Source organism: Populus nigra, chromosome 14 (genome assembly GCF_951802175.1).
Source record: "Populus nigra chromosome 14, ddPopNigr1.1, whole genome shotgun sequence".
Taxonomy (NCBI): domain Eukaryota; kingdom Viridiplantae; phylum Streptophyta; class Magnoliopsida; order Malpighiales; family Salicaceae; genus Populus; species Populus nigra.
In genome coordinates, this window is record NC_084865.1 from 9,233,838 (window position 1) to 9,257,933 (window position 24,096).

Here is a 24,096-nt window from a genome sequence, read left to right on the forward strand (position 1 = left end):
GGGACACCTCCTTTCAATAAAGATAGATCACTTGATCATCTTCTTCAAATAAGGGCGAAACACATGGCCACAAAAAATCCTAATAGTTCTGTAAAGACAAATCTCATAGGAAGGTAAAAAGTATCTCATTGATGGAACAAATAACTCTAAGGTAAAAAGACTTTCTTTAATACTAGTAACCTTTCAAAATCTTTGCGTAATAAATACGTAAAGACTTGAGGGTATTGATGGATCAACGTATTTTATACGAGTTTTTTTTTTTTGCCTAAAATCTATGTTCAAAACAAGAAACCAAAGGCAGGGTGATAACCCAACATCTTTAGACTCGGCCAAGCATTGAACTGAAGCATATATAGATCCAGCGAGCTATTAAACTCATTACCCTTAGGTTTAGCCAAGTGCTGAGCCCAAGTACAAATGACTCTAGCAATCTTATTAGGCTCTATATTGGATCTTGAGACTCTGATGAGTTAGAGACATTCCCTCTCTGATGAGTTAGAGATATTTCTCATGTGATGAATAATAAATATTTTCTCTTTTTGACACAAAAGGTGTTTTAATGCTATAAAAAAAGATGAATTTTTAGTCCCCCCTCCACTAATAGGTAATAATGATGGATTATAAGGATTCATTGGATATTTAAAAAGAGGACATTCACAATCTCTTAATTATAAATATTTTTAGAATGTATATTTTTAAAGTTTATCTATCTCAAATATCATTGTATTTTTTTAAAAAAACACATTTACTTTAGCATACATATTTTCAGAATCCTCCCCTCCACCAAAAGTTAGATTTTTTTGGACCTCATCAAATGACAAAAATGATTATTGTATTGTTATTGATTTCAACTTAGTATATAAATTAAAATACAAAAATAATATTTATTTTTAAAAAATATGTAAATTTGACAATAACAAATATTAAGGATAAAGTCTACACATATATTAAGAATAATATATATATTTTTTTATATCTTGTTCATCCTCATTCAAATATGATATAAAATAATTATTTTATCTTATACATATGTATTAAACACAATTTTAGCTTTACTCCTTATATATCATGGTTTCCATACCCCATTTGTCTATTTTATTCCATACGAAGAAACAAAACAAATACCATGTAACAAAACATCATATCATTGTTTTTAGACCTGGTTTGGTGGCCGGCCCGATCCAAGGCTCGGATTCCGGGTTTTGACTGGATCACAGGGTTTTGATCGGGTCATTAGGTCGCTCGGGTCAATTCTTTTTTTTTTTAAAAGAAATCAAAACGATGTCGTTTTAATTAAAAAAAAGTTCACGAGTTACAACCAGGTTTTTAACCGGGTCTTACGCGGTTAACCAGGTCGCTGGATCAGCCGGGTTATACCGGATTTTTTTCTTCTATTTTTTTTTAACTCGACCCGATTCCAAACCCGAGTTGACCTATCAAGTCGGCCGCATTGTGTTTTAAAACCATGCATCATATTTATCTTGAAAAAAAATTTATTATTATTATTATTATTATTATTATTATCTTCATCAGGATCACGATTCCCGTCCGTCAAATGAAAAAACAAAAGAGAAGGTTAGCGTTCTCACTTTTATTATTTTTAAGGAAGTATAAATAATAATAATAATAATAAAAACAAAAGTCTCTTTTGATCAACAGCCCCCTCTCCCCTCCTCTTTCTTCCCTTCTTCCTCTGACCCTCTCTTTCTTTTCTTAAAAGTCACGCGTTTTCACCTCTCATTCCCTAAACCCGCCATTTATTTTAGCATTTTTCATGATATCTCTTTCTAAAGTCTCAAACTTGGCTGATTGATTAGACTAAAATTGAATACAAAATCATGGGTGCTTGTTTTTCTACCATCAAAGTTAGTGGCTCTAACAGCAACAACAATACCAAGGCTAATCACAACAGAAAAGAACCCACAAAGCCACAAACAAGGACAACAAAAGCTGCAACAAGAAAAAAGCAAGAAGTTGTGCACCATCATCATCAGGTTAATAAGAATGTTAACAACGAGGCAGAAAAGAAGCTAAAGGTCAAAGAGAAGCAAAGTAGCAAGGCGATCCCTTGTGGGAAAAGAACAGATTTTGGTTATGATAAAGATTTTGATATCAGATATACAATTGGCAAATTGTTGGGTCATGGTCAATTTGGTTATACATATGTTGCTACTGATAAGGGTAATGGAGATCGAGTTGCTGTCAAAAGAATTGACAAAAATAAGGTATTGCTTCTTGTTTCTTTTATTATTTTGTGAACTGGGGTTATATTATGGTTTTTGGAGGGCAATAATTAAGGTTTTTTTTTTTTTTTTTTTTTTTGTGATTGTTGTTAATATTTATGTTGGTTTTATTGGTGCAGTTGAAGATTCTGAGAAGATCCTTAAAGGGGTTTTTGCCTTTTGTTATAGATAGGTTCTCATTTTGTTTATTTCTGTTTTGAATACTGACTCCTCTTTACTTGAAAATCAAGGGTCTGCCAGGTCCCACCCATCATCCCCTTCTGTTTCATAAATCCCCATTTTCTCTTATATTTAGAGTGCTTCAGAAATCTTTTGCGTTTGGGAATTCTATTCCTTAATGATCGTTGACTTGTTGGGTTACTTTTTTGCACATTAGGGATGTTATCATGTTGGGTGCTAGGACAAGCACTTTCTAGTGATACTCATATTAACCTGGTTCTTACTGGTTTGATGGGCTAAAGCTTGATCGAGTATCCACATCCGTATGCAATTATTGCAAGTTTGGTTTTGGTGAATACATAGCATTATTTTGCTAACTATGAACTTTGTTGCTTTTATTGTTGCTAGTATTTATCTTTAAGCAGTCGAGAATTATAGCATGACAATTAAAGGCCTTTCAGATGGTGAAATTTAGTTGGAGAGTACAGGTCTGAGAATTTGCATTAAATTGTGAATCACTTGTTTTAGACTAGTCAGGGTTTGTTCTCCCTCTCTCTCCCTCTCTCCCTATCGAAGAAAGCAGAAATGTTTATTTTTTATTCAAAAATAGGTGGATAGGAATGTTCTTACTACTACATATCCTAGCCCATAATGTTGTTTTGTGTATGCCTTTCAAATGGAAAGCTACAATTGTGTTCATTGGTAGCTTTGTTCCATTCAATCATCTTAATTTTTCCCTCTCAAATTACCAGGTGAGCGGTAATGTTTTGTTTCCTTCTTCAGATCGGGTAAATGAAGTTTTTAGCCATTAGTGATTCAGGTTAGACTAACTATGTGACTACCAAAAGCTTGAAAGCTTTAAGATGGAATAAATATTACAATTTTCGTCTCTTAACAAAAACCTTTATGTTTTTCTTTCAGTAAATGTTGACTACTTCTTGCTTATGTAAAATTATTATTTGGCTTTTCTGGTAGATGGTTCTTCCTATTGCTGTAGAGGATGTTAAACGAGAAGTCAGGATATTGCAAGAACTCACAGGCCACGAGAATGTAGTTCAGTTTCATAACGCATTTGAGGATGAGTCTTATGTATATATTGTTATGGAGTAAGTTTCATGTTTATGGGATCTGTCTGACAATACCATTCACATATTACCATGTTGCTCCTGTAATTGCATCTCCCATTTCTGCTTATTGTCCATCATATTTTTTCTCTGGAATAGTTTTTTTTTTACTATCAATCTTCGCTTGCAATGCTCTCTATTTTCTTTTACTAATCTTGTCCATGTTTTATATTGTCTTTTATCAGATTATGTGAAGGTGGAGAGTTGCTAGATCGGATATTGGCAAAGTAATAAATCTTTGTTTCTCTTCTGTGTTAAGTTTTTTTTTTATTTTTTTCCTGGTTAAATTTATGTGAAAATAATGCACTCAGTATATCTAAAAATGACCATTTTCAGCTGAAACATTTTTCAAACTGTTCACCTTACCACTGCTTTATTTTGTTGAATCAGGAAAGACAGTCGTTATACTGAGAAAGATGCAGCAGTAGTAGTGCGACAGATGCTAAAAGTTGCAGCTGAATGTCATTTGCATGGTTTGGTGCACCGCGACATGAAGCCTGAGGTATTACCAATTTTATCATATGGATAGCAAGTATATCTTTTGCGCAGAATCATGCTTCTTGAGAATGGATCCTTTTGTTTTTTGCCTGTAGAATTTTCTTTTCAAGTCAACCAAGGAGGACTCGCCTCTTAAAGCCACAGATTTTGGTTTGTCTGACTTCATAAAACCAGGTGAGTCGTATTTTCATCATGCAGAGATCTGACTTATGCTTATATGCATGATATTTACAAAAATATTAAAGGAAGAAAAAAACTTACCATGCTTTCTATGGAGAATTTTCATAATGTGGCTGAATCCAAAAGCCTTTATTATTTTTACATCTACTCGTGAGACTGCAGTATTCTCTTGCCAACCTGTGGTTAGCATTTTTTCTAGCATTTGTTTCGAAACCCATAGATCATTTATATTATTTGATCTAATGAACTGCAGGCAGGAAGTTTCAAGATATTGTTGGCAGTGCCTACTACGTTGCACCTGAAGTATTAAAACGCAATTCTGGACCTGAATCAGATGTCTGGAGTATTGGTGTGATTACATACATTTTGCTATGTGGGAGGCGTCCGTTTTGGGATAAGACTGAGGATGGTATATTTAAGGAGGTGTGATACAATTTTAACTTTGGATGTGGCTTTTTTCGTTTCTGATTCCTACTTGTCTCTGGTATAAGTCATTGCAATTGGACACTCAATGGATTTAGTAGAGCCTTTAGTTGCTGTTATAGTCACTTTTAAAGTTGCTTACAGTCAATACTTGATATTGAAATGGATTCGGTATATAGTTGTGTGGAATGGTGCAAAAGGATCCATATATCCAAACCCAACTAGTGGAGACAGAGGCGTGGTTGTTGTTTTGTTGCTGCTTACATGTCAATAACCTTCCTTCCACAACGCTGTACTTACTTTTCCTTGAACTCTCTGTAATTACTTTTAATCATAGTCAGTTTGTTTTCCAAACATAAAGCAGCCAAACTATCCCATCCTTCACTTTGTTTGGTCATCACAGTTCTTCAAACAACCATATTCTTTTCCTAATGGGTTCTAACTATACCTTTTTTCTGTATACAGGCCACTTTTTGGCTCCCACTTAATTCAATCACCATGCATGGATATTTTTCTCTTTTGCATTGTTAAATATTATTTCATCCTTCGAAAATCTAATATTTACTGTATGCAGGTTTTAAGAAACAAGCCTGATTTTCGCCGTAAACCATGGCCAACCATTAGCACTAGTGCAAAAGATTTTGTGCTGAAGTTACTGGTGAAGGATCCTCGTGCAAGACTTACTGCTGCTCAAGCTCTATGTATGTGCCATATTTAGTTTTCCATTGAAGAAATAAATGCCTGATTGTTATGATCTATTAGAATTGGGTGCACATGTTGTTTGGTTCTTAAAGCAATTTTTCCTCTTTTTTCTTGCTTAAAGAGTAAAGTTCTTGGTTTTCAACTTTTCCAGCACACCCATGGGTCAGAGAAGGAGGAGATGCATCTGAGATCCCTATTGACATATCTGTCCTGAGTAACATGCGACAATTTGTGAAGTACAGTCGTTTGAAGCAGTTTGCTCTAAGGGTAAAACAATCTTTCTTTTTGTAGGATTGCTTCAAGGGAAAATATGGATGCTTTCATTTTATGAATGGTTGATATTTTGCAGGCATTGGCAAGCACGATTGATGAAGAGGAACTAGCTGATCTTAAGGATCAATTTGATGCCATTGATGTGGATAAAAATGGTGCTATTAGTCTTGAAGAAATGAGACAGGTAGTCTCTTTTTATCAAACTGTTATATGTTTTTCTCGCAAGAAACCTAAAAAATTTCATTCTGTGCATTCCATTCTCTATGAGATACATTTCCAAGTATCTGTTTTCTGTATTTTGTTGTAATGATGATGGTTTCATTGCAGGCCCTTGCTAAAGATCTTCCTTGGAAGTTGAAAGAATCACTTGTCTTAGAAATTGTTCAAGCGGTAAGCATGAATATTGTTTCCTCTGAATATTTACTGAACTCCAAAGAAAAAAGATGGAATTGAGCCTTGAATTTGTTGATGGAAGCCTTCTTATTTTCCCCATAGTAGTCATTTCTATGTTTTCTAATGTATGAAATTAGCAACGCAACTTGCATTTTTCTTTTTAGTGACCAACTTTTTTTCTGTTAATGAACAAAATACTTTTGGCTTTTAAGAGAGGAGTGTGAGATGCTCCTCCACCTTGGTAACTACTGGCTCCTTGCCTGGCTAGAATCTCATGACACCAGGACTAGTTATAATGTTCTTTAAGTACTTATGATGGGCATTTTCTTCTAGTGGCCATTGTTTCTTATGTTCTCCCTATCTAGTTTTGTTTTTCATGTTAATTAATACGACTCTGCTTTTGATGAAGGATCCACAATGGTTTTTAGATATTCTTATTTTATATTACAATGCATTAATGTAGCTATATGTTTTATTTAAATTGTTTCCTTAGAGATTTTTAAGATTTCTTTGGTGCTTATACATGAAGCACCTATTCTTTTCTTCTGGAGTGGCTTTGGTGTTGTATTGCAAAACTGTACTTCCTTCCTCTATTGGATGTCTCTTTACTCAATCTTCTTTTTCTCTCATCTATTGTTCCATCAGTTTTGCTTGTTTTGGAACTTGATTGAGCTATTTATATGTTTGATGCAGATTGACAGTAACACTGATGGACTTGTAGATTTCACCGAGTTTGTTGCAGCTGCTTTGCATGTCCATCAACTGGAGGAACACAACTCTGAGAAGTGGCAGCTGCGGTCGCAGGCTGCGTTTGAGAAATTTGATATTGATAGAGATGGATATATAACTCCAGAAGAACTTAGAATGGTATTGATATTTCTTTGCATTGAGTATCCTGCCTTGTTATATCTCTTCTTCTGCAAAACTGAAAAAGGAAACGAATAAAAAATATTCACATGGTAGCTGAGTTAAGGCTTTTATACTTCATGTTTATTTTAAGTGATTGTTATTGCTTACCATGTTAAGCCCATTTAAGGGCTCCATTGTGCATGTTTTGAAAACTTCGGTTGTAGTTTCATTGACAAAATTAACTCAAATACTTGCCTAAAAGAACTTTCCAGCTTTTGAAGTAGTTTCATTTACTTTTGGCTCTGAATTTATTTGGTGGTAGCTCCTAGATAATGCTTGATGTTAGTTTATGCATTCATCATTTTCTTCTGATTGTTGTATTTCACTGTCATGTGCTTAATATGCCACATTGAAGCCTCTTTGTTCATGTATATGACTAGCATTTCACCTCTAGGAAATCCCAGATCATATAGAAGCTCCTAGTTCACTTTGTGCTTGCTTAAGGACAAGGGTTGGGTTGTGGTGACTAGCATAGCTTTTGTGTTTCAACTTTCTATTTAAAAATAGATATCAGCACAGATGCTCAAGTTGGTTTTTCTTTATTGCCTTGCAGCACTCAGGCTTGAGAGGTTCTGTTGACCCACTTCTTGAGGAGGCTGACATTGACAAGGATGGTAGAATAAGCCTTTCAGAATTCCGTAGACTTCTAAGAACTGCTAGCATGAGTTCGCAAAATGTGCCAGGCCCATCTGGTCACCGGAATTCAAAAAAACTATAGATAAGAATTGCACTTTTAAAGATTGAGACTAGCGAGGAAGCTAGAGAAGTGGAGCTCCTTCTGTGGAAGCTGACCTTCTAGGTTACACTACACCAATTTCCCAATAACCATCCTACCAGGCTCACCTCTTTCTGAAACTCATTTGGTAATTGGTGCATATCCCAGTTGATTGGAACAACAGTGCTTGCTTGAAGTTAAAAGTGCTTATTGAAAGTTAAAGCAGATAGAGGGGGTGCCTTTTTTAAGCACGTGACGTTACTACATGTTAATTGTAGTTGCGAGACACAAGATGAGCATTCCAGTTTCGAAATTTTCGGTATTAATACTGAAACTTAAGTTGTCCTCCATTTCTCGTAATTTTATACTTGGAATCTTGTGTTGATGTATAATGTAATGTTAAACTCCCCCCACCCCACGCGTGTAGAGGCATATAATGGTAGTAGAGTGGATGTTAAAATTGGACTCTCGTAGCAGAGATTGAATAAAGCTACGCATGATACATCTTGCAAGTGTATAGTCTCATAGCTTTAAGCTGATTAAAGTATTTCCACCATGCTTCCTCGTGCGAAGTGGAGTTTTCAGGATTTGAGCTCTTGATTATTAATTACGTTGAAGGGATAATGATATCCATATAACCAAAGGTTTAAGTTCTTCGGTGGGGTGTAATATATATATTGCCATCTCATTTATTAGGATATGATAGCGTCAACCCTGCAGTTCGTTGTTCATAGAATTAGTAGTTGGCGGAAACTTGCTGTGAATATATATATATATATATATATATATATATATATATATATATATATAGTAATTGCTTCACACTCTTGGCTCTCCTTGAGCAAGCATTGAAGAGCTTTTGAATGTTAAAACCTTAAGATAGGTCATGCAAGAAGATTCACCAAGTGCAGGTTACTACAGGAGCCAATGAAAAGGCAAGGCCCAGGATCCGTTGGACTTTGATATCCCAAAAGACAAGTGATATATCATTCTGCCCTCGCTAGATGGAATGACAACGGCAGGGTAGCATATGCAATGCAACGATTGTTTGTGTTACTCGTGCTGTTGCAGGCAAGGGAGGGGTCTCATTCCATTTGAAATGATTTGCAACAATCCACGCACCTAGATACATGCTGCCTGGATGATAAATTGCAGAGGAAATGGCTTTAACAATATCGCCGTACTCAAGTAATTCTAACAACAATCCATTAGAGTTGTGTTTTACTGAGGCATTTTTCATTGCCATTGTAAAAGCCAACTAGACTAATCAATTTCAAATGTGGCTTTGATGCTACATAAAAAGGAAGTTTACCAAAGAAAGGAGTGTTAAAAGCTAGACTGGTTGACCGATTAAAGTATCAGGCCTTTTGCGGTGATGATTTACAGGGTTTTCTCCACCAATATGAACTGCTCTTATATTGATCAGCAGACAACTAAAAAGAAACTAGAAGAAAAATCTGAAGCTTTATGCGAGTCGGTCAAGAACCAGAAAAGTTGATTCAGTAGAACGGAGTTGGGCACCCTCTTCCATGTGTCCTGTTGCCGCAGACAACCAGGTGGTTACTCCATAGTTCTGCTATAACCTTAAAATGTGCTACGTCCACAATGAAGCTGTTTGAAATGATCTCATGCTTGTCAGGCTAAGGCTTCATATTAAGGACATTATTATATGAGGGTCATGAGAAACACACGCCATTGTTACGGTCCGTTCTAAGAAAGTGTCAAGAGGCTCAAAAAACTGGAAACCTCAGTAATTAGGTTTTAGGACATCTCCCGTACTATTAGAGGAGCTGCCTTGAAGAACTTGAGATGATGAGTGCGTACATGAGGAGCTACCATTTTTAATATTTCTTTCCTCCCTTTGACACTAATTGCCTTCCCTTTGTCCAGTCGGTATATCCTGCACAAATCTTTCAAGTCAGTTGTGTCTTCATTTGCCAAGTATTTGTGTATCATTGTGGAGGAACAGGCATTTTAAGTTCTTCACATCTTTCTTTATTTTTTCCTCTTTGATGATCTGTTAACTTGCTTCTGGAATCCTGTTTGCTTGAAAATGGGAACCAGAAGAATAAATGTTGAAACATGGACTGGCAATGGTGTAACAAACGAATGTGAAATAGAGGAAAACAGAATTGTAAAGAGAAATTCCTCGTATATGGTTAATGATGCAGCTCGTCCAAATATATACAACAGGCAAAGAATATTCTAACTAACTTATCCTATGCAATATCAATACTACCCTTTATGTACAGTGCTTTACAGAAGCAATTAGAGAATAAATAAAAAAGTAACAGAATTCAAGTAATCATGCCATCCTTCTCTGCAATGACGTGGTGTGTTGATGATTCATCCTCTAATACCCCCCGCAAGATGGAGAGTAAAAATTTACGACTCCCATCTTGGATAAGTGAAAATGGAGAATAGAGGATGAGAGAGCCTTTGTCATGATATCAGCAAGTTGATTGGAGCTGGAGACATAACGAGTGCAGATGTGGCCAGCCTGAATTTGGTCTCGAATGAGATGGCAGTCGAGTTCAATGTGTTTAGTCCTCTCATGGAATACTGGATTTGCTGCAATATGGATAGCAGCTTGGTTGTCACAGTGTAAGAAAACTGGTTGAAAATGCTGGACATGGAGTGCAGACAGAATGTATTTCAGCCAGGTTAATTCAGTGCAGGTGACAGCCATGGAACGGTATTCGGTCTCTGCCGAAGACTTAGAGACCACAGATTGTTTCTTAGATTTCCAAGAGATCAAGGAAAAGCCAAGGAAAATACAGTAGCCACTAATAGAACGTCTGGTATCAGGGCAAGAAGCCCAATCAGAATCGCAATAAGCCTCAAGATGTAAAGAGGAAGAACTAGAGAACAAAAGCCCTTGCCCTGGTGCACCCTTAAGGTAACAAAGAACTTTGTGAGCTGCATGTAAATGTGCATCAGTAGGATTAGCCATGAATTGGCTCAAATTATTGACACTATAACAAATATCAGGTCGAGAGACTGTAAGATAAAGGAGCCTGCCAATAAGACGTCGATAAATACTGGGATCAGATAAGGGAGTGCCAGTGGTCTGAGTAAGATTGAGATTTTGCTGCATTGGAACCTTAGCAGGGGTGCTGCCTAAGGTGCCAGAATCTGCAAGAATATCCAGTGTATATTTCCTCTGGCAGAGATAAATGCTTTTGGAGGATCTTGCAACCTCTATACCGAGAAAGTAGCGTAAGGGGCCAAGGTCCTTGATCTGAAAATGCCTATGAAAAATGAATTTCAGTTCTTGCACAGCAGTAATGTCACTGCTTGCAACCAGTATATCGTCGACATAAACAAGGATAACAACAAATGTGCCATTAATATCACGGGTGAAAAGACTATAATCAGCCTTGGATTGAGAGAAACCTGCAGCAAAAAGAACATTAGAAAATTTTGAATACCATTGCCTTGAAGCTTGTTTGAGACCATACAAGCTTTTGAGCAATTTACAGACTTGAGTAGGGGATTCTTTGGTGTAGCCAGGAGGTTTATTCATATAAATATCTTCATGCAAGTCCCCATGCAAAAACGCATTATTTACATCGAATTGATGTAAATGCCAACCTTTAACTGAAGCAGTAGCTAAAAGACACCTCACGGTAACCAACTTAGCCACAGGAGAAAAAGTCTCTTGATAGTCCACCCCTTCAAGTTGGGTGAAACCGCGGGCCACAAGTCTTGCTTTAAGACGTTCAACACTCCCATCAGAATGATACTTAATTTTATAAACATATTTGCAATCAATGGGAACTTTGCCAGGAGGTAAATCCGTAAGCTGCGAAGTTTGATTTGCCTCCAAGGCTGCTAATTCAGTGTCCATGGCCTGACACCATCCGGGTTCTTTAAGGGCTTGCTTATATGTTTTTGGTTCAATATGAGTGGAAATAGTAGTGGAAAAAGCTTTATAATTAGGAGAAAAATGCTGGTAAGAAATAGTATTATGAAGAGGGAAAGCTGTACCTGAAGGGGAACATAGCAGCTGGTCCAACGGTGGGATAGGAGCAGTGAGAGTAGTCTGATGACAATGGTAATCCTGCAGGTACTCAGGAGCACGCCTGGTTCTAGTTGTCCTGCGAGAAGGTGAAACTGAAGAAGGAGGAGAATGTAAGGTAGTAGGAGATAATAGAGGTGGAGAATGTAAAGGTTGTAGTGGGGAAGAAGTAGAAAGAGAAGAACTGGAGTACCTGCAGGATTCTGATTTCCAAAGAAGACAAATGGCTGCAATGAGGGATGAATGTGAATCGGTCCTGGAGGAACAGGAACGGGAACCGGGTGTGAATAAGGTGGAGGTATTACAACAGTAGGATCAACAGCAGCCCATGGGAACATAGCCCTTGCCTTTTGACGATACTGGGCATTTAAATTTTCAATATCAGCTTTCAAAGATGCCCTTTCTTCCCTGAGCTCATTCTTTTCCTGCATTAACTGCTTAAGATATATTTGCATCAAGCCTGCATTAGCTCATTCTTCTTGGCATCAATTACACGAGCTCACGCAAGCTTAAAGCATGGTGACCACAGGGAACAAACACAAAGAGCCAACCACCTCACATGATTCTCCTGAGAGTGTTGCCCACTGGACCTTTAGTCTGTTCACTTTGGATGTTAGATCCTTCAGCCTAATACAAGCTAACAGCCTAATACACACGCACGCACATCCCTGATCCCTCTAAAGTGAGAATTCAAATACTGCAATATTAAGTAAATCTTTGAATATAGTCAGAACTAGAAGTCCAGTAATTCAATAATGAGTCGAATGCACAGTTTGAGTTCATAAAAGGAGATCATTCCTGTGTGAAGGCACTACCAACCAAGAATAACAGCACATTATTACATAGTGCGTTACCCAATTCAAGAAACTGCTCATAAAGACTATCCCTCAATTTTTCTGTCTGCCTTCTGAACTTCTCTTGCAACAGCTATTGGATCTTTCACTTCCATTTCTTGCCGCTGCCTACCAAAAAGAAAAAGTGATACCCCATAAAACAAAACTTCAAAAAAGCAAAAAAACACTTTAATCAAATATGCACTGCAACATCAACAACTTGCAAAGCCAATTCAAACCCAGTAAGTTTCAATCACAATAAGAAAAAGTCATGCTAAATTACTGTAAAAGAAATGAACTTCAAGCAGATATATAGTTCAGAAAAACCTCCAATAGAAACAAACTTTAACCAAAACTAAAAACCGAATCACATCAACAAATCGAATGAGTCACGTTAATCCTAAATTTGATTACATAAAAAAAAATATCCATAGTAAACAATAGACATATCCTCATGTTTCAAGTCAAAATTCCTGCTCCTTCACCTTACAATGATATCTAGAGTAATACTAATTCTCAAATTGCACTCTAAAATCACCCATGTCCAGATACCAGTGGGCCTCCTTAACTGTATAGTCTCTCATCAAAACTATGCTCTATCTGATAATAACTAGGTGTTATAATCCATCCGTAAATCTTCTGGTACTTTTATTTAAGTCATAGTACTCTTCACCTTTCGGATCCATCTACCCATGATTTTTGTATCTAGCTCCCCTCAAAAGGGTTCACAAGTCATCTCATTCATACTCTTTACAATTCATACCAAGGTAACCACACTGTTCGTGCATGTCGTAGCTACTGGTATTGCGTGGGCTAACACATTAGACATGTTCTTGATCACTGCTTTTATTATCTGTGCAAGAACTATAGGATCAAGGTAGGATGGAGGTAATATTACAGGTACTGTAGGTGGGGATAGATTCTCATGTCCATCTCTGTTTAATATCTTAGATTGCAACATTCCTCTCTGTAATAACGCATCATCATCCCAGAATCTTGTCCAGACTGTGCCGACTCTGCTGGCACATAAGAAACAATATCGATTAAAGGATCACCTTCTCGATCCCCACCTATATCCACATTCTGATTCCCTCTCCTCACTGAAGTCTGATTAGTTCTGGCTCCATATCTAGTAAGTATCATCCGCAAGTCAACTTTTATCAGTTACTTGGAAAGTCTACTGAATCACTACCATGATACCAACTATAACACCCTCAATTTTTTTAATCAATCACACATCAACATTTCATCGTATTTATTCAAAAAAAAAAAGGTCAAACTCTTTTTTCTTCTAAAAATCCACCAAAATTTCCCCAATATTATCATACCTAGTTATTGCATATAGTTTAAATTTTCTTATTAACACCATCGTAATCACATATTTCAATCAATTATGCCATTCTCAACATTTTACAAAACCAACATTTGAATTCTAGAAATAAAACATGCACATTAAATCTTACAAATATACATCACAACAATGATATAATATAACCATATACTAACTTAAATTCATAGAAACTAATATAAAATAAGTTCTTTCCTGATTTAAACTTCTAATAATAAAATTTAAAATTAAACATTACAAAACATAAAGATTACTTTCAAAATAAGACTTCAAAATGATACATGGAAAATTCTTAACATTATATATTCTTTTCATACATTAAAAGATACGATATAATCCTACAAATAAGCATTGGTATGGATCTGAAATCAAATTAAAAAAAGTTATAAATAATCTATACAATATTTTATTTTTTACCCTAAAAACATATAAAAAGCATGGCATATACATAAATCACTCTTTTAAATCGATTCCTATGGTCTTAATGAACTACCTTGCCAAATCACAAACATTCATGTCATCAATAACCGATGCCATTAGTCCAAATTCCCGAGCATGAACCCCAATAACTGGAAAACTAATTCCTTTGTCTAAAAACGAGCACTAACGCTACTACCAAGTAACTACTTCCTCTGCCCAAAACTAGGCAATAGTTCTGTTATCGGGTAACTAGTTCTTCTGCCTAAAATCAGGCACTAGTTTTTTTAATGAGTAACTAGTTCCTCCATCTAAATCAGGCACTAACCCCACAACAACGTTATTAATTCCTGCGTCTAAAATTGAGTACTAGTCTCTTTACTCTGTAATTAGTTTCTTCACATTTCATAAACTAAACTTTCAAAAATATATATGATATTTAAGGAAATTATAGTTATATAATTTAATTAAGTTAATAAATGAACTTCAAGGTGCCTAGCACTAACCTACTGTTGTTGTCGTGCTTTCGTAGTCTCTCATGTATCATAAAAGATACAAATTCTTCCAAAATCAAATTTTCATTATTAATTAAATTCCAAAACCACTTAAATTCACATATATAAACTTTCTAATTTTCCCATCAATTATTCCTCAAATTACCATCTAATATTGCTTTGTCATATCTTATTTCTTCAATTAAATTGAATATCAACAAATTTATGAATGTTCATTTAATTCATTCATCCACACAACTAACGAAATAGTTTTTCTTTCTAATTGTCATCAACTTTATTCGAATGACCATAGTACATTACCCATGCAATTTTTTTTTTACACATGAATACATTCAAGCATAATTTACCTATTAAATGAATTAAAATCTTATTCTCTCATTTCTCCTCTATTTGGCATAATGCCTTCATACAAGGTAAGGGGAATTTTCTTTTTTTCAAACCATTTAATTAATGTGTTTCCCATACATTAATCATACATATAAACACATACATATGGATTTTATAGCCATTTTATCAAATAATCCCAACTTCCCATCTTATAGCTAGGCCGAAAATTCTAGTGGAAAGGGGGTGAATTTTTCTTTTCAATTCTTTCAATTAAAAAGTTACCTAATCATTTCTCATACCAACTAACATTATCTCATCATCAAACAACATAATAAACAACTAATTTCCATAAATCTCAAATTCTATTTAACATTATGACATTAAATAATTTACATAACTCATAATCATCCAAACTAATCATTTAGGTTGAGTTTATTACCTCAAATGGCTACTAAAACAAGAAAAAATGCAAGGGAACTCAAGTTTTTTCTTCACTTTTCTTTCCCTCCCTCAACTTCTCTAAAACCCTAGCTTTCCAAACTTTAAATCCTTGATTAAGTGTTTGAAATCCACTACTTAACCTTGATACCCCTTCCTTAAGTCTTACTATGAAGCTCTTTAAAGAATTAAGAATTTCAAGAAAAAACAAAGAAAACTCCCCCCTCTTTTTTGGTGGTTTGGCAATCTTGGCTTCCTTTCAAAGCCAAATGGCTATTTATATGACCCTATATTCTTTATTTACAACGTTACCCTAAGGCCTTGTTAGATATTTTCCATTTAGTTAGGTATTCTTTCTCGATCCAATATTAAATCTATTTTCATAAACAAAAGTTTCCAAACTTTTAATACCTCATCCCAATTTATTTAACATCCCTTCATTCTATTTTTTTTTCAAAAATCTTAAAAATCCTAGTCGAGGTTTACATTCATCCTAATTCTTTTAATTATAATTTTTTTATTTTAGATCCTTTTGTGTAATTGATTTTTTTTATTAAAAATTGAGCTTCTCGATTTTTCCATTTATAATACTTCTGATCTAATGACCTAGGCTACATGTTTGAAAAATTAACGCAAGTCGACATACTTTTATTTTGGCTCATTTTATTTTCTGATTTTATCATTCAATATTATTTTGAAAAAATATTGGTTGTGGTTTTCCTTAATTTCTTTTTTATGAGGTTATTTAGGTCTTATGATCTAGCTCATGAGTTTTGCAGATTTACCAAGGTTGACTCGCTCCTTATTACTTAGGTTACATGTCTATCATGTTAACTCTGGTTGACTTAAACCGATTGTTTTTGACAATTTTGTATCCAATTTCATACTTCTAAATGTTTTTTTTTTCAAGCTATCATGGTCTTTTACTCTTTTTTTTTAAAAATAAATTTATTCATTTACTATCATTGTCTATTTTTTATCATTTAATTAAAATAAAACCAACCTTTTAAACCCATTGAAGACTATAACCCGATTCATTTGTTTTTCCTATTTATTTTGAATACACTTGTGCCACATAAACTTTGTCTTTTCCTTAACTTTTTTTTATTATATTTCTATTTTTAATTTTGATATTAATTGATACTTTTTTTAATACATCTTTTTTTAAAATATTTTTTAATTTATGTTTCAATTAATATCCTTCCTCTATGATTATTAATATGTCTTTACATATATGAACTTTGTTTTTAAAAATAAAAATTTATTTATTTTTAGATAATATTTTTAATATGGATATTTTTACATGAATTTTTTCTTTTTTTATTTAATAAATCTTATATGTGTAATTATTTCTATTATTATTTGATTGAATAAAAAAATAATTTTAATAAACATAACCGAGTAAATATCTTATGTTATGATATCAAATATTTTGATTTACATCTATTTTTTGATTTTTTAAATTTTATATTTAGTATTATTAATAAATTTTTTATTAATTTTTTTACATAAAAAATTATCAAATTAATTAATTAGATGCTTACATATTTTATTTTTATTTACATTTATAATTTTATTTTTTTTTTAATAAAAAAACAAGTTAAAAAAGCCACCCGCCGCGAACGGCGAAACGGGAGTAAGGGAACGTTTATACTAATTTGAAAAGGTTAAAAAAACCATGTCGCTAGGTACGCAACCGACTTGTAGTTTGGCTATTTTCTCTCCATTCACCCGCAACCTTAAAAACACCACAAAAAAGGCAACAAACACCCATTTATCAATGGGGAACCCAATAAAGATAGTATCTTACAACGTTAATGGCCTAAGACAACGAGTCTCGCAATTTGGGTCTCTTTCAAACCTCCTAAACACTTTCGATGCAGACATCATTTGCTTTCAGGTATACAAAATCCCATGAACTCTCATTTTCTTTTATTTTTTGTTCTTCACAATCTTGATCGATGCAAATTTTACATACAGGAAACAAAATTAAGAAGACAAGAATTAACATCTGATTTAGTAATAGCTGATGGGTATGAATCTTTTTTTTCTTGCACGCGAACTAAAGATAAAGGCCGTACTGGGTACTCTGGTAAGGTGTTTGATGAGTTGCTTAAATGAAATACAAATTAAAATTGTCTAAAAACTTCTGCCTTTTTGGTGATGATTTTTGTCATCTTTATAGGGGTTGCAACATTTTGTCGTGTAAAGTCTGCATTTTCGAGTACTGAAGTGGCATTGCCGGTTGCGGCAGAGGAGGGTTTTACTGGGTTCATTGACCGGTGTAAAAGAAAAGAAGGGCTTGAGGAGTTTGAGAAAGATGAGCTTGTTAAGGTTGATAGTGAGGGACGGTGTGTCGTTACTGATCATAATCATTTTGGTGCGTTTAATGTAAAAACAAAATATTGCATTTGTTATGTGTTGATTGGTAATTTGGTTGACAGCTTTGGTTTTTATTGATTTTTTTGGTGGAATTAGTGTAAGGTAGCTTTTAAATTTTTGGTAAACTTCCGATTTTGATGTGGAGTTTGTGATGGAATTGATGTTGATTATTTTGTTTTCTACAGTTCTTTTTAACTTATATGGGCCTAGAGCAGCCCATGATGATACAGAGAGAATTGAGTTTAAGATGAAGTTTTTTAAGATATTACAGGTATTAACTTCGCATCTTTTCATTGTTACTGGTGATTATGCATGATGTGGCTTGATGGGTTTTATAGTTTACATTTTGTTTTGCCTTTCAGTTTTTCCCTGTTAAAGTTGAATTATTTGATGTTGGTAGTGTTTAATAGTTTATCCCTGATGAATGAAGAGTTCTGTGTGCTTTGATTGATTTTGGTAATCTCTGTTGTAGAAAAGATGGGAGAATCTTCTGCATGAGGGAAGGAGGGTATTCGTTGTTGGTGATCTCAATATTGCACCTACTGCTATGGATAGGTGTGATGCAGATCCAGATTTTGAGAAGAATGAGTAAGCTGTGAGCTAATTTATAAGCAGTGCTTGTCTATTATGCTATGACTATTTGGAGTGGTCAGTTAAATAAGTACACAAAACTTTACCAGTCAAGGCAAGCACTGAATAAGGTTCTATTCACTTATCTGTAGATTCAGAAGATGGTTCAGGTCCATGCTAATGATGTCAGGTGGCCTCTTTGTTGATGTTTTCCGAGGAAAACATCCTGACAGGTTTCAAAATTTTCACTTGATTTTCAATTTGCAAAGTTTTAAGTCTGGATTTGGATGTTGAGTTATATTTGGACAGCAAAAAGGGAGTTGAAGTTCTTATATAAAATTGTACCTTTCACTGTCCTTGTTTACTGACCTCTTCATAATAGAGTCTTGCATCAACTCTTTTCCCCCTTTCTGTGATTGACAATAATCCTTCATATCCTTGCACATATAAATTTGCATGTCGCTACTTAGTTTTGTTTCCTTAGTGGGGTATCCTCTGATTCATTAAAGTTTCCATTGATTAGTATCTTTCAAAGTGTTTTTTTTTAATCCTTGCATCATGATAATGTCATTCTATGATCTCTTCTTTTTCTTTGGGAGTAAGTTGGTATTGAATCCTAGTTCTTCCACCTTGAATTGTCCTACAGAAGAGAAGCATACACGTGCTGGTCATCAAGTACAGGTGCTGAACTATTTAATTTTGGGAGTAGGATTGACCATATTCTGTGTGCTGGACCATGCTTGCATCAAGAGCATGACTTGCAAGGCCATAACTTCTTATCCTGCCATGTCAAGGAATGTGACATATTGACACAGTATAAACGCTGGAAACCTGGAGACACAACTAGGTATCATTGGATCCAGCTATATTCTTGAATGTAGCAATGCCATGGAACCTCTCAATTTTCTTTGTTGTTTCAACCTGTATGCGCATGTGTTTCTATCCTTGTTTGCTTGTTCAAGTGTATATGGATGGGTCTGTCTGCATGTCTGTGCAAACTGTGAAGACCATAAATTTCTCTACTTGCCTAAACAGGTGGGAGGGAGGGCGGGGCATCAAATTGGAAGGTTCAGATCACGCTCCTGTTTATATGAGTTTGGAAGAAATCTGTGATATACCCAGACATAGCACTCCACCTTTATCTGCTAGATATCTGCCCATGATTCATGGTGTCCAGCAAACTCTTGGTGTGACAATTTTGTTCTTGATGATAGTTCGTATTACTTTGTTTTGTTCATTTTAAGAAATCTGCTGCCTCTTCTTTTTTTTGTGTGTGTAAGCCCATGTAGTAATTTGAAGGTTCTTAACCTTGTGCAGTGACCTTGTTGATGAAAAGGCAGGCTGCTACCCAAATTCAATCCTCCAGGATATCTAGTTCATTTTCAGAAGGAGATGCTACCATAAAGGCATGCAGTGAAAGCATGAAAAGATCATTTAATGAATGCAGTGTATCTCGCCCATCTACAAGTCCGTCATGTTCTTTGACTGAAGAGTTTGATAGTGCCATTTCCAAAAGAGATGAGAATTCCAAGGATTTGACTGATGAGAATCAGGGCTGTCCTGACACTACAATGATACTGCGAAGTCAGCATACTAAGTTTGTGCCTGCTGAGGGAACCAAGAAAAAACCAAGAAAAAGTCGATGTTCCCAGCTCTCCCTCAGATCTTTTTTTCAGAAAAGTCCAAACCTTAGCTCTGGTGCTGAGAACTCTTCTACTAATGCTTCGCCTAGTCAGGCAGAACCAAACACTAGCAGTTACTCGAATGGTTCTCATGCACTGGGTGATAAAAGCAGCAGTCCCAGGCATTGCCAACTGAATCCAAGTGCAGGATCTCAGTATCAAGATAAGGGAAATGATGGCTTGCTTAAGAGAGAGAAAAATAATGTTGCTTTGTTGGAATGGCAGAGGATACAGCAGCTCATGAGGAATAGTATTCCTGTTTGCAAGGGTCACAAGGAACCCTGTGTTGCTCGGATAGTAAAGAAACCAGGTCCTACTTTTGGCCACAGATTTTTTGTCTGCTCACGAGCTGAGGTATTCGCTCTAATCCTTCAAATTCAGCTAATAAATGATACTTGCACATCTAACTATGCTTTAGCAAACAAGTCAAATGCTTTTGGAACATTATAAGTTAAAATCATATAGTAGGTAGAGAATGAAGCTATTCTTGTAAATGACCTATCTTCAGTACTGTCTGCAGATTTTGGCAGATAATATTTGAACTCTGCTGATGATCCTTTGCTTTTCTATTTTTTTTTTGGTCTTGTAGGGACCTGTATCCAATCCTGAAGCAAATTGTGGCTACTTCAAATGGGCTTCTTCAAAATCCCAGCGCAAATGACCGCTTGTGGTTTTATAATGTAAATAACTTTTTTTTTGCATTTCTTGTGAAATTTCCGTTCCTGATTCGTATTTTTGTTGCCTCCTTCATTCAATCAAAGCAGGTGCACTAGCGGAGGATGTTCTGCATGGGCTGGTTGTGTCATGTGAAATTGTTGCCCTTTTATTCTGTTGGATGCTATCTGGCAGCTGCATTATAATGAATAGGATGATAAAAAGAGCACGTTCTGATACACACACGATGTCTTTAAGCATTAGATAATTTAGATTATTAATCCAGCCCATGCCCATGTGCTTATGACAATATCCCCATTATGAGAGGAAGAAAGCAGCTAGTAGTTAAAAGTGAGAACTTGGAGCTTCTTGAGCCTTGGATTATTTATGAAAACAAATCCAAAATTCCCCATTTCTACCCTCCAGCTAATGACTAAAAGAGCATAGTGAGTTGAGGTGGCAAGAAGGTCTACTCCCCAACTTCTCATCCTCATCATCCTGGTTTGAACTTCGAGATAGGTATGTGCGAAATAACTTAGTGAACGTACTGGTCCTGTTGTAGATGTCTTGCTTAAGTTTGTTATTGGGAAAGATTTTTTTTTTTTTTAATGTTTTGAATTGTTTTAATGTATTGATATTTTAAAAATAAAAAAATATATATTATTTTGATATATTTTTAAGTAATGAATACTTTAAAAAATAATTATTATTATACTTTCAAACACTTCTTGGAACATCTTTGCATGCCGGTGCAAACATTTATTTTATTCTCTTTGATAAAAAAAATATATTATATATACATTACTTTCTATATATATACATTACTCTATATTTTTATCTAAAAACAATCTTCATGGTATTTATGTTAAATTTGAAATTTAGGATTTTTTTAAAATCAAGTATGGAGATTAAACTACGGCTGATGAAAACTTTTTTTTTTATTTATTTATTTACGTGCGGTGTCCGGGCCAGCTTGCGCGCACCACGACTATTCTTCACGGTCCACTGGACATCCTGCAAGCCTAGGGGCAGGTTAGGTACCACGGGGGTGACAAGCGTGCACATAGAGGGTCGAACCCGGAATAGGAGCGGAACAAGTCACACGGCTGATGAAAACTTTTAATTTCATGAATGAGTGCAGCCCGTTATTGTTGGCTCGAGATAGGATTATTGTTAAATATTAATGAAATTCAATATCAATATAGACATGAACGTCAACTTTCAACTTTCCTTGTAAGTGATTGGCAAGTAAGCAAACATATTCTGCAATGTCTCAAGTCAATCTTATAGTTAGGATTGAAAGAAAACATTTTATTTCACAGAAAATATTATAGAAAGAGCTAAAAGAGATTGGCAAGCAATTCACTGCGACCCACCTTCCAAATCACTATCGACTATATATATATATTTTGATGGTCTTTTTTTCTGTTTTTTTTTTTTGTTTTTCATTGTCAAACTCTTGAAATTTATAATTTTATGCTATTAAACTTGATGTGGTAATTGACCAGGTTAAGGAGCCGAGTTCCGGAATTCATAGGTCAACCTGGAATATTAAAAAAAAAATATTTAAAATTTTAATATTTTATACCAAAAAATTAAAAAAAAATTCATGTAAATATATACTATATATGTTATAAATAATGAATTTTTAAAAAAATTTTAAAAAAATTTTTATTTCAAATTAAAAAGATATTATATTATCCTTTTAAGTTAAAATATTTAAACTATTTTTTTTATCACACATTGAAAAAACATAACTTTTTTTTTTAAAGGGTTTCAAATTCCACATTGAAAAAATAACTTCTTTCTTATGAACATAGAGTATATATATTAAAGGGTTTCAAATCACATATTGAAAAAAATATTATGTTATCCTTTTAAATTGAAGTATTTAAACCAAAAAGTTTTTTACCCTACATTAAAAAAACTTAATTTTTTTCTTGTGAACATAGAGTATATATATGAAAAGATTTTAAATTCCACATTGAAAAAATAACTTTTTTCTTGGAAATATGAAGTATATATACTAAAGGGTTTCAAATCCCACATTAAAAAAATAAATTATTTTTCTAGTATTTATATAATGAACTTTAAAAAGTGTTAATAACCAACTAAAAAAATAAAAAAAGAGGGGGTATAGGAGAAAAACCACATTTGAAAAAAAAAACATCGGGTCTTATCTGAGTTTGCCCGAGTTATGGATGAACACTCATACCCCCATCAAATATATATGTTACTTTTTTTATTTTATGATGAATAATAAATAGTAATTGGATAATGGACATCCATATATATTTTTAAAAATTTGTAGATAATGTTTGGATATCTAATTTGTTATGTTGATTATAAGTAGAGTATCAATACAGTACAAATTCAGTCTACCCATAACCATCCGTGCCCATTATTATTGATATATGTTAATGATAAGCGACGTCGATGAGCAAGGCCCCTTAGGCCAAATCCCAAATATATGTGTTGAAGTTGAACATGAATTGTTAACTGCATGTGCCATGCAGGAAGATTGGAACGTGAATAGTATTTGCAGGCGGCATGCAGGTATGCATAAGAGAGTTTATATGCAGGTGGCATGTAGAAGAGTATCTATGGTCACGTAAATAATGAAAAGATTGTGCTGGGGAGGACTGGGTCATTTGCAGTGGCGAACTTTTCATCATTTTTATTTCAGTTTGTTATAGTTGTTATGCTTATTGTTTCGTACATGTTACATTCAATTTTTACGTGGGTAATCTCAAATCGTGAGTTACCAGCTTTTCCTTTATTTCGGTTTTCTATATCGGTTTTGCTTATTTAAAGCAGCCAAAAATTATCAATAAAGGCAATCAATCAATATCTAGAATTTATGGTACTTTCTCACTCGAAGAAAAACAAACATTTATTGTTGAATATTTGTTGGGGCTTATCATTGGTATCAGAGCCAGGTTTTAACAAGCCTAGATATTATGGGCACTAATAAGTAACGAATTGAGCAGTTAGAAGATGGGCTACACCGAATGGACTTGGGCATGGCTAATAGACTGCAATATCTAGAAGAAACGCTTAATTGTCTTTCTGATGTGTTGCTTGCAAAGCAAGAGCCTCCAAACCAAGACAACCAACAACGTGAAGGCTACAAGGGGGGACGACTAATTGTCTCTTCCAAGACAGCGCGACTTGAATTTCCTAGATTTTGAGGAGATGATCCAACATAGTAGTTTAATCATGTGAATCAATTTTTTAAATTTTAGAATACTTCATAAACTCAGAAGGTCTCTCTAGCTTCCTACCACTTA

The 24,096-nt window shown here is 34.6% G+C and overlaps 2 protein-coding genes across 6 annotated transcripts; both read left to right on the top strand.

Annotated features, from left to right (window-relative positions):
- Positions 1 to 1,635: 1,635 nt before the first annotated feature.
- LOC133673158 (calcium-dependent protein kinase 28) lies at positions 1,636 to 7,969 on the top strand. Of its 3 annotated transcripts, none has more exons than XM_062093837.1 (13): positions 2,085 to 2,225; positions 2,363 to 2,415; positions 3,378 to 3,508; positions 3,712 to 3,753; positions 3,917 to 4,028; positions 4,120 to 4,198; positions 4,458 to 4,627; positions 5,202 to 5,328; positions 5,481 to 5,596; positions 5,679 to 5,786; positions 5,930 to 5,992; positions 6,689 to 6,862; positions 7,458 to 7,969. In XM_062093837.1, exons 3-13 carry the CDS (start codon positions 3,378 to 3,380, stop codon positions 7,620 to 7,622), a joined length of 1,287 nt encoding a protein of 428 aa, XP_061949821.1. In that variant the 5' UTR covers positions 2,085 to 2,225; positions 2,363 to 2,415; the 3' UTR covers positions 7,623 to 7,969. The 3 variants fall into 3 exon arrangements, with proteins under 3 accessions (XP_061949819.1, XP_061949821.1, XP_061949820.1); XM_062093836.1 differs by lacking the exon at positions 2,363 to 2,415 and adding an exon at positions 3,155 to 3,222 and having other exon boundaries at positions 2,092 to 2,225; XM_062093835.1 differs by lacking the exon at positions 2,363 to 2,415 and having other exon boundaries at positions 1,636 to 2,225.
- Positions 7,970 to 17,200: 9,231 nt separating this feature from the next.
- Positions 17,201 to 21,045, top strand: LOC133672281 (DNA-(apurinic or apyrimidinic site) endonuclease 2-like). 3 transcript variants are annotated; one of them, XM_062092657.1, is made up of 11 exons: positions 17,201 to 17,418; positions 17,499 to 17,610; positions 17,704 to 17,898; positions 18,086 to 18,171; positions 18,373 to 18,488; positions 18,623 to 18,703; positions 19,117 to 19,317; positions 19,506 to 19,657; positions 19,788 to 20,506; positions 20,742 to 20,832; positions 20,917 to 21,045. In XM_062092657.1, the coding sequence occupies exons 1-10, from the start codon at positions 17,299 to 17,301 to the stop codon at positions 20,811 to 20,813; spliced, it is 1,854 nt and encodes a 617-aa protein (XP_061948641.1). In that variant the 5' UTR covers positions 17,201 to 17,298; the 3' UTR covers positions 20,814 to 20,832; positions 20,917 to 21,045. The 3 variants fall into 3 exon arrangements, with proteins under 3 accessions (XP_061948641.1, XP_061948640.1, XP_061948642.1); XM_062092656.1 differs by having other exon boundaries at positions 17,202 to 17,418; positions 20,742 to 21,045; XM_062092658.1 differs by lacking the exon at positions 18,623 to 18,703 and having other exon boundaries at positions 17,202 to 17,418; positions 20,742 to 21,045.
- The last annotated feature ends 3,051 nt before the right edge of the window (positions 21,046 to 24,096 follow it).

What these genes read in the sequence shown, in the direction of transcription:
- LOC133673158 (XM_062093835.1), top strand. Translation starts at nt 1,839, where the DNA reads ATGGGTGCTTGTTTTTCTACCATCAAAGTTAGTGGCTCTAACAGCAAC. An exon ending in ACCGCGACATGAAGCCTGAG is followed by an intron (nt 4,029 to 4,119) that starts GTATTACCAATT and finishes TTTTGCCTGTAG; the next exon opens with AATTTTCTTTTCAAGTCAAC. An exon ending in TCTTAGAAATTGTTCAAGCG is followed by an intron (nt 5,993 to 6,688) that starts GTAAGCATGAAT and finishes TGTTTGATGCAG; the next exon opens with ATTGACAGTAACACTGATGG.
- LOC133672281 (XM_062092657.1), top strand. Translation starts at nt 17,299, where the DNA reads ATGGGGAACCCAATAAAGATAGTATCTTACAACGTTAATGGCCTAAGA. An exon ending in TGGTGTCCAGCAAACTCTTG is followed by an intron (nt 19,658 to 19,787) that starts GTGTGACAATTT and finishes AACCTTGTGCAG; the next exon opens with TGACCTTGTTGATGAAAAGG. An exon ending in TTGTCTGCTCACGAGCTGAG is followed by an intron (nt 20,507 to 20,741) that starts GTATTCGCTCTA and finishes TTGGTCTTGTAG; the next exon opens with GGACCTGTATCCAATCCTGA.